The sequence below is a fragment of the Mustela putorius genome, unplaced genomic scaffold (genome assembly GCF_011764305.1).
Source record: "Mustela putorius furo isolate JIRA1106 unplaced genomic scaffold, ASM1176430v1.1 tig00003983_pilon_pilon_pilon, whole genome shotgun sequence".
In the NCBI taxonomy this organism is placed as follows: domain Eukaryota; kingdom Metazoa; phylum Chordata; class Mammalia; order Carnivora; family Mustelidae; genus Mustela; species Mustela putorius.
The window spans coordinates 15558008-15568728 of NW_025422123.1; the positions used below are offsets into that span (position 1 = coordinate 15558008).

The 10721-nt window shown below is 36.2% G+C and overlaps 1 protein-coding gene across 3 annotated transcripts in view; it reads right to left on the reverse strand.

Moving 5' to 3' along the window:
• MMUT (methylmalonyl-CoA mutase) overlaps positions 1-10689 on the reverse strand; it is a 31877-nt gene extending 21188 nt beyond the window's left edge. Inside the window, exons 1-4 of one of the 3 annotated variants that reach the window (XM_004780415.3) lie at positions 10539-10689; positions 6948-7372; positions 5259-5626; positions 724-881 (exon numbers count right to left, since the gene is read on the reverse strand). In XM_004780415.3, coding sequence (XP_004780472.1) covers positions 724-881; positions 5259-5626; positions 6948-7332 — 911 coding nt within the window. In that variant the 5' untranslated portion in view covers positions 7333-7372; positions 10539-10689. Of the gene's footprint in view, positions 1-723; positions 882-5258; positions 5627-6947; positions 7373-8192; positions 8272-10538 lie in introns of those variants that run through there. The other 2 variants (XM_004780416.3, XM_045071058.1) reach the window with 2 other exon arrangements.
• Positions 10690-10721: the final 32 nt, after the last annotated feature.

Consider the following 10721-nt stretch of genomic DNA (forward strand, 5'->3'; position numbering starts at 1 on the left):
CCAATTTTTGATCACCAAATTTAAGTACTTCATAAACTTCAGTTAAGCTTTTCCATACTTCTTTTTTAAGACTTATTTATTTGAGAGAGGGAGAGAGCACGAGTAGAAGGGGTTGAGGGAAAGGGAGAATCTCAAGCTGATTCCACGCTGAGCACAGAGCCCCACATGGGGCTGGATCTTAGGACCCCGAGATTACAACCTGAGCTGAAACTAAGAGTTAGATGCTCAACTGACTATACCACCCAGGCACCCCAAGCTTTTCTGTATTCTTCATACAACTTCATTAACAAGCTATTTTGAAACAGAAATGTTTTAAATAGCACTGTGCATTCCAAAACATTTATATTATGTAAGTGCAACAGAAAAAAAATGAAATTAGTGACTTAATTTTTAAAATGGAAAATTAAAAGAATAAAAGCTAATATGCCTGAAATAAGATGTTTATAATTTTAATTGTCAAAATATGTCAGGTAATTGTGTTTTCTGAACAGCTGGAAACAAGATTCCTCTAACTTACCAAGAAGTAGTAAAATTTAATTCTGATTTTTAATCATCAACAGTAATGGCTTATTCTCTCATTATTACTCCAATAAAACATTAAGAGGATCAAGGTATGACATTTAGAAATACAGATTTATTTTATCATTAAATTTACTGTACACTCATAAATTGGTCCTAAAAATTGTCTTATTATTAAGATAATCTCTGAGACAATTTACTCACCTTGGTGCAAATTCATCAATTGTCAGACCAGCTTGGAGTCCAGTTCTACAATATTCCAACCCATCAGCTATAGTATAGGCCAGTTCCAGAATGGCATCAGCCCCTGCCTCCTGCATATGGTATCCACTAATTGAAATTGAATTAAATTTTGGCATGTGCTACATAAAATATTAAAAAAAAAACAGTGAATAAAAATTTTAAAAAGTTCTATTAAACCCATTTTCTAAAAGACCGTTATTTTAAAATGATGTTTAACTTAGATATACAAAGTAGTCTTTAATGTTAACTGAAAATATTTAATGCTTACTTTGTTACATTTAATTCACTCCTCAATTTAAGTAGTGATTCAATGAACCATCATAAAAATTGCACCTGTTTTAAAAGCGAAAATGAACTTTTGGGACATCATCAAGATCAAAAGCTTCTGCACAGCAAAGAAATATTAACAAAACAAAGAGGCAACCCACGGAATGGGAGAAGATATTTGCCAATGACAGTACAGACAAAACATTGATATCCAGGATCCATAAAGAACTTCTCAAATTCAAAACACACAAAACAGACAATCATATCAAAAAATGGGCAGAAGATATGAACAGACACTTCTCCAATGAAGACATACAAATGGCTATCAGATACATGAAAAAATGTTCATCATCACTAGCCAGCAGGGAGATTCAAATTAAAACCACATTGAGATACCACTTTACACCAGTTAGAATGGCCAAAATTAGCAAGACAGGAAACAACATGTGTTGGAGAGGATGTGGAGAAAGGGGAACCCTCTTACACTGTTGGTGAGAATACAAGTTGGTGCAGCCTCTTTGGAGAACAGTGTGGAGATTCCTCAAGAAATTAAAAATAGAGCTTCCCTATGACTCTGCAACTGCACTACTGGGTATTTACCCCAAAAATACAGATGTAGTGAAAAGAAGGGCCATCTGTACCCCAATGCTTATAGCAGCAATGGCCACGGTTACCAAACTGTGGAAAGAACCAAGATGCCCTTCAACGGACGAATGGATAAGGAAGATATGGTCCATATACACTATGGAGTATTATGCCTCCATCAGAAAGGACAAATACCCAACTTTTGTAGCAACATGGACGGGACTGGAAGAGATCATGCTGAGTGAAATAAGTCAAGCAGAGAGAGTCAATTATCATATGGTTTTACTTATTTGTGGAGCATAACAAATAACATGGAGGACATAGGGAGATGGATAGGAGAAGGGAGTTGAGGGAAATTGGAAGGGGAGGTGAACCATGAGAGACTATGGACTCTGAAAAACAATCTGAGGGTTTTGAAGCCAGGGGGTGGGAGGTTGGGGAAGCCAGGTGGAGGGTATTAAGGAGGGCACGTATCGCACGGAGCACTGGGTGTGGTACAAAAACAATAAATACTGTTATGCTGAAAAGAAATAAAAACAACAACAACAACAAAAACGTAAAATGTCACAGACTTCATAAAAATTTTGTATTTTCTAATAAACATAAATATCTGAACGCCAAAAAAAAAAAAAACACTTCACCTGTTTTATTTTTCTAGTGAAAAAGAATCTGCACTAACCATTCCTTAGAGTCAAAGTTTAAATTCTGAAATTAGTTAGCTGAGGTTAGGAATGCAACCTTTAGTCTGAGAACTGAGTAAAACATCTTTAATTCCAAACCAATGACTCCTCACAAGGTCCTAAGATCTCCTAACTTTGGGCTAATCTGATGAAGATATATAAATTTAAGTTTTATTTCCTTACTTGAATGAAGTCACTGAAGATGAATAAGTACACGGTGGGGGGGGTTGGGAAAAAGAAAATGATTCAATCCTTAGTACTATAGTTCTAAGGATTAGTACTAAGTACTATATATTGAAACAAAGCAGGATAAAATACATGGCTTAACAATTTGATTTACTGTGACATTTAAAAAAATTTATTTAAATTCAATTAACATATAATGTATTTGTTTCAGAGGTAGAGGTCAGTGATTCATCGGTCTTACATAATACCCAGTGCTCATTACATCACCGGCCTTCCTTAATGTCCATCCCCCAGTCACACCAGCCTCCTAACCCTCTCCTCTCCAGCAACCCTCAGTTTGTTTCCTATGCTTAAGAGTCTCTCACGGTTTGCCTCCCTCTCTGATTTCGTCATTTTATGTTTTCCTCTCTTCTCCTATGATACTCTGCTTTGTTTCTTAAATTCTACATACCAGTAAGATCATATAACTGTCTTGCTCTGACTGACTTATTTTGCTTAAAATAAAAAATAAATTTATGACTTTTAATGCTAAGCCTATCCTGGACAGTTTTTTTCTACCAAAATCACTAAGCGAATGGTATTTCAGGGGGCACCTGGCTGGCTCAGTAGATGGCACATAAGACTCTTGATCTTGGGGTTGTGAGTTTGAGCCCCACATTGGGTACAGGATTACTTAAAAAAACAAAATAAAAGATTGAAAAAAAGAAGATGGTATTTTCACCATTCTCCTAAAACTTTTTATTAGGTAGGGTACATATCACACATATTATTATTTTTTTTATTTTTATACATTATTAGCCTTCCCAAGAGCTGGCCAAACATCAAATAATAAAAACTAGTTCACCGAAATCAATATGGTATAAAAAACATGGGCTCTAGAGTCAGAATGATCAAAGTCTAGCTGTGTCACTTAGCTAACCACATTTAGGCAAGTTTCTCACCCTTGTTATTTCTTGGTTTCCTAAAGTATAAAATAGAAGTAATAATTATGCCTTCCTCATGGAGTTTTGTAGGATTTAATGAAACGATTCACCTAAACCACTTAGCATTATGCCAGCATGTAATAAGTGTTACTTGTTGCTAATATATGTTATAGATCTATAATTTATATTTTGAATATTTTATTTATAATTAACCAAAAGCACCTAAAAAATGTTCCACAGCAAAAACAATAAGGGGATTGAATTCCATGGAATTGAGAGACTACTTGAGTAGATGCAATTTATAAATAAGAAGCAATAAAACAAACAGGTGCTTCTCTATAGAGAAGAGTCCAGCAAAATGTCTTTAAAAATAATAGAAATACTGGAATATTGGAATATTATTCAGCCTTAAAAAGGAGGTTAATTCTGACACATACAATAACATGGATAAACCCTGAGGACACTATGCTAAATGAAATAAGCCAGTCACAAAAATACAAATATTGTATGATTCCACTTAATATTAGAGAGCTAGAGTAGTCAAATTCACAGAGCTAGGAAGTGGAAAAGATAGTTTCTAGGAGCTGAAGGGAGAGGAGGTGGGGGAGTTATTATTTAACAGGTACAGAGTTTCAGTTCTGCAAGATGCAAAGAATTCTGGAGATGGATGGTGGTGATGGCTGCACAACAGTATGACTGTATTTAATGCCACTGACCTGTACACTTCAAAACAGTGAAGATGGTAGATTTTATGTTATGTGTATTTTGATACAATTAAATTTAAAAAAATATATAAAGGTTGACAGTTCACAAAGTACGTCAGTATAACATTATTAGATCAGTATATGAAACCAGCACTTTTATCACTTATGTGAAGGATTATATAAGGCAATTTTGAGCTTAAAGATGACATTAGGAGCTTTCAAAAGGTGAAATGCCAAAGTACGTAACAGCACAAACTGTATAAATTGCTACTAGTTACTCAATTCTCCACTCTTCTCCCGTAACATCTGAACCATAAATGCAGAGTGCCACTGTACAAGGACTGTACTTACAATCTTCTCTCACTACTATGGGTGTCCACTGAAATACAACTGGGATTAGGGTTTCTTCCTTCTGGAAATTTACCTTAAATCAGAGGAGCTGGGTCCTTCTGCCACCCCAAACAAACACATCCAGCCCACCCACTTCCTCAACCCTAAGCTGGCATACTAACAACAAGGAGAGCTTGAGCCTTTGCCGTGAAATAATATAGTCTAACGTCAAGGTAAGTTAAGAAAAGGAGAGCATTGCCAGCAAGAAGCAAAATGTAAGTGATGGGGGAAAATACATGGTAATTACTCAGAGGGATTTCCCCATGGAGGGATTGCTATTAACATAGGAACACTTTAAGATCCTTCTTTTCCCACCTAATTCAGGGGTGAAATACCAGGGACCTCACTATAGATGGCAGATACAAGTGATATCTTACTAAGCTGATATTTTGATCCCCTACTGTCTGGCACCAATGCATACTTCATAACTGAGTATGAATTCTGGAAAGAAATAAAAAAGTGTAAATTATGAGTCCTCTTTTATTCTAACAATTATCAGAAGATAAAAATTTTAATAAAGAAAATACAGTAAATGTCTAATACCCAGATTCCTATAGATAACAACAAGAGTATAAAATGAGTACATTAAAAGGAAAAAAATACAAACTGACAACACACATACATATAAAACCTTCATACTAAAGTTTATACTAAAACTATGATTCAGACTCACTTATCAAATTCAAATTAGGTTATGATATTTTATAAAAAATTCCTACATCGAAAGAAGTAAAGCAAAACCCATAAGAAGCAGAAAATACCTGTGCTGTATATTGGAAGATGTCAGCAATAATTCTCATGGATGGTTCTGGAGGAAAAATGTAAGTATTTCTCACCATAAACTCCTTCAGTATATCATTCTGAATGGTACCAGTAAGTTTCTCTTTAGGTACACCTTGTTCTTCTCCAGTTACTATAAAAGTTGCAAGAACTGGAATAACTGCTCCATTCATGGTCATGGAAACTGACATTTTTTCTAAAGGAATTCCATCAAAAAGAACTTTGGTATCTTCCACGGTGTCAATAGCAACTCCAGCCATTCCAACATCACCACGAACTCGAGGGTTGTCTGAATCATATCCACGATGTGTTGCCAGATCAAAGGCAACTGATAACCCCTGCTGACCAGCTAAATACATAAAGAAAAACAATTAGGATTAAGGAGTGTGACATCAAAGCAAACTGATTTACATTAACACTACTAAAGTGTTGATTCATCTCATCATTGTATACTTTTTAAGAGACATTTTTATACTCATACACATCAAAACAAATTAATGAAAGGTACTTCATTTCCTAAGCTATTTCCCATGTGGTAAAATGCACAAATTTAGTTGCAGAACAGAAAATATAAACCATCTCACTTTTCTCAGGTCTGAGGACTTTTTTAACTTAGCATTTTTTTTGAATAACTGAAAGTTTGTACCTCTTAATTACCTTCACCTACTTTGCCCTTATCTTAACAAATTCAGTTAGAAATATTTTTTAAGATTCTTGAAAAGATTTGACTGTTTACAAATACTTAACATAATTTGGTATGCTTATTTATTTTCATTTTTGTATTTAATATGGTAATAACAAGATGTCTTGGCTCTTCAAATATTTTGGGAAACAGAATTAGGAACACCATGCCAAAAACTAAAATAGTCTAGACTAAATATAAGATCAATACTCCATGTGCAATATAAATTTGTAAATCCTCAAATTTAGCATTCAAACAACATGATTTTAATACAGACCAGATAGAAGAAATAGTAGTTAAATATAATTTTCTGAGACAAGTATGCCAGACTGCACTAAATATATTTGTACATTATCATTTATTACTTTATTTGGGCATCTTTTAAGCCATTTCCCCCTTCAATTCCTATATTAACAATGTTAATTAAAAGCTTCTCAAAGAAAAAACCAAGGTCTGTTTTTATCATACAATTTCACCTAATTCCTTTTACATAATATACATTTTTAAAAGATCTATTTATTATTTATTTATTTAGTTGAGTAGGGGAGATGCTGCTAGTTTATACACTGATCTGACATTAGAGGTATATATTCCTGATACCCTGCACAGTGACACTAAGTGAGGCGGAGTCTTTTTTAAGTAGACTCCGTACTGAGTGCAAAATCCACCTGACACAGGGTTTGCTCTCAAGACCCTGAGATCATGAACTGAGACAAAACCAAGACTCGGATGCTCAACTGACTGTGCCACCCAGATGTCCCCATAACCTGCATGTTAATTGTTGGCATTTAAGAATTTAACAACTTAATCTGGCTCACCCATCCTTTTGACCACAGAAGTTGAAAAAGATTCATCTTTTTCCAAAGTACAGTCTTCACTACAAAATTAATGAAGTGACTATCTTTAAACAGATTAAACAGTCTCCCTTAAAAAGAAGCCAAGAACAGGAAATGATTATAAAATACTATGTGTTGCATTAAAATCTCACCCTTAATATTGTCTTTATAGAACTTATTGCTTTCTTCCACAGTACTAAAACCAGCATACTGGCGGATGGTCCAGGGCCTAAAGGTGTACATGGTGGGATATGGTCCACGTGTGAATGGCTTCACGCCTGGAAGTTCTTCAGGAAAGTCTTTGGTATCCCTGCTAGAATATAAAGGCTTTATGGAGATCCCTTCTGGAGTGTGCCATGTTAAGTCTTCTGGGTTTTTGCCTTTCAACTGCTTTTTAGCCAGGGCAGCCCATTCTGGATGAAGGGGTTGTCGCTGATGCAGAAGTCGCCACCACATAACCCTGGATCCTGGTGACTCTTTGAGCTGCTTCAGGTGATGTGGTGAAAGTAAAAGAAGCCGAGTCTTAGCCCTCAACATGATGGAGCATGAAAAACACTCAAAAGGAACAAGAACTGGCCTAGAAAAAGAAGCAGAGTATACATATATTTACGAAAGGCAAAATGGAACTACTGCTGAGAAGGGAAGAAAGGCGGTATTTTAGTATTATTTCATCCCTTCTCCTTTTCTGGTTTCTATACCTGATGTTTTAGAACTTTGGCCCCTCTTCCCCACAACCATTATCATTGTTCTAGTCTTCTTCCTCAATACTTTCTTGGCTGGTTTTACTGGATAGTCTTAGGCCCTCTAATCCATTCCACACACTGACACCAATGCAAATATGACCATGCCACACTTCACACTTCACATTTTAAAGGTTCTGCAGTATGTACAGGATAAAATACAGCCTCCTAATTTTTTCATTGAAAATATTTGTACACCTGTTTTATGACAGGCATTGTGTTTGGTGCTGGAGAAAAAAGTGATGAACAAGACAAACAGGCATTCAAGGCCTCTATGACCTGATCTCTGTGTACCTTTCAGACTCATAACTGCTTTTGTCCTCTATACATTTTGTTCTAGAAATACTGTATAACCTACAGCTCCCTGCATATATCAAAGTTCTGTGACTTGCTCTTTCATCTACCTAGAATGTTTTTCTTTGGCTAATGTGGCTAAGGCATCATCTCCAATACACAGGGTTGTCCATGTGCCCGGCACTGCTGTATGAACTGTACACAGAATAGCAAAAATTAAAAAAAAAAAAATTAAGAATAGCAATTTTAATCCTCACACCACTACCAAGACCAGTACTAATATTATCCCATTTTACAGATGAGGAAACTAAGACGCAGAAGAGTCAGCATTCAAGAGTCCTTGAATTTAAATAATATACTCACAGCTTCTCCCTGAATTCACAAAGAGGGCTAAATGGGTTCTTCAGTAATCTATACCCCAGCACTGTTTCTCTGTTTACACATCTGTCATCTCCCACACTACAATACATTAGAACATTGTTCTTTTATGTTTATATGAAATATATTTAAGATGCATTTTATATTTATACAAATATATGTATAAAATTTTATATAAATATGTATTTTTTTCTGCTAGTTTATACACTGATCTGACATTAGAAGTGTATATTCCTGATCACTAGCACAGCGTTACACTAAGTGACTAGGTCTGATTTCATAATTTTACAGATATAGAAATTAAGATCCAGAGAAATAAAGGAATAAAGAAACTTAAACAAAATTCCATTCTTCATCTGAATTACTAAATACATGTCAGAGTCATACAGCCTCAACATATAGAGTCTAGGATTTTAAAAGATTTTGAGATGCAAATTCTATCAATATATTCATCATGCCATATAATATATAAAGTTATAAGTAAAGTGAGCTTAAAATTGTATCTTCCTTACCATATCCTACCTATCAATTTAATGAAACTTAAAGAAACTTAAGAATACCCAACATTTGTTAGGGGATTATGAAACAAAAGACATAAACCATTGATGGGAATATTAACTGCCATTACTACTTTGGAAAGCAAATTGGTAGTATGTACAAAAAGTGTCAGAATGGATTATGCCCTTCCACTGAGGAATAACACTCCTGAGAAAGTTACTGTGTAAAAATAAATGTTTCCTATAGTTTTACTTGTAATAAAGAAAATTTAGAAACATCTTCAATGTCTAACAATGTAGGAGTAAGTGAATAGTCTATACAAGTGATAGAATTTTCATATAGCTATTAAAATATATTTAGGAAATAGACAAAACTAATCTTTAATGGAAGAAGTCAGAAGAGTGGTTACTTATGGTGGCTAGTACAGAAAGGGAGTGAGAGGTGCTTTGGGGTGATAGTCTTCATCCAAATGGTAATTATAAAGATGTACTAAGTTTGTGGAAATTCATCAAAATGTACAATTGTGATATGTACACTTCTCTATAAATATATTATACCTAAGTCAAATTTAAAATATGTTCTGCATAGTTTAAAAAGGAGATAGGCTCAAAAAAGTATTCAGTAAAAGAATCAGGATAAAATACTGTAAATGCAGTATGTTCAACTGGGTAAAAAGTACACAGAACAAACTCTAAACAGAAATACAACAAGACAATTGCCATTACTCTTTTAAAGCTACTGTGATTTTTATTCTATCATAACCATGGGGTCCTTGTCATCCATCTTCTTGCAAGCATAAACTACATGTACTAGCTTAAAAAGTAGGTGAAAAAAATAATACATGATTGAACCATTACAGTGGTTTTGTTAGATTCGTAGACAGGACATACTATACTCATCTCCACAAAATACTGGTTCCCCAAATCTGGACAAATGATAGGAAAGCACCCTCTATTAGGTGACTTCCGGAAAATCACATGGCAAATTGGTAAAGGCCGAAAATAGCATTTTAGGTAAGAACACAACTACTGTTGGTAGCAACAGGACTTCTGAATTTTCTCGGAAGACCCATGAAAATGCTTCAACTATCCAAAGAAGCAAAATGTAAGAAAATACAGTTACCGACGATTAGAATGTGTTAAAGAATAATGATGAAGCTCACGCCCACAGTCCCCCCAAATATGGGTAAAATATCTACAGTTCTGAATCAAATAACTTTCCAAGTAATGTGGTTTCACATTAATACTGCAGGGAAGGTTAGCCACCTCCAATGTTCAGGCAGTGTGGGTTGGAGATGACATCATCTTGAGCTCTTTCAAGATCAAACAGAACAAGTTAGTAATTTAGTTTTATGTCAGTTTAGACCTGTCTTTCCTATTTTCACCTCTCACTCTTCACCTCTACCTGTATACTGAAAGTCACCTTCAGTCCTGCCACCTCTTACCAAAAAAACCCTCACAGTAACAAGAGCCGCAGCCTAGAGCGGAGGCGGCTGCGGAGCCAGAGCACCCCTGTGTAATCTTGCAAGCCAGCCCACTCTGCCTAGCGGAACCTCGGGGTGTTGGGGTGACCAGGGAGGATGGCGACATGGCCTTTAGGCGAATCTTCTTTCCAGCAGTACTTCCCAATTCCCATACACCTCGCTAAAAGTGAGGGGTCCGTGGAGAATCTAAACCCAAGGAGAAGGCAGAGGAGGGGTGGGTGCCGTCACGGTGGGAAGCTAAATAAGGAAGTTGGGAAGAGAAAGAGGACAGGGTAAGTGGGGAGAGAGGAGCCAGAAGAATGGAGCGAACTGAAGGACTGACGTATCCCGAGGTGCACAGTCTTACTCACTGGCCGACCTGTCTTGGCCGTCAGCTGTGGGAGAAAGCGGCTGGACTTCGAAGACCCTAACCCCGCGAGGCAGAGGTCCACACAGCCCAGCTCCCCACTGAGCTTGCGCAGAAGCCAGCGCAGGAGTCAAGGGGCGTAGGCCGACACCGCCCTCCCCGCAGCCAATCTCATCGCGCTCCCATG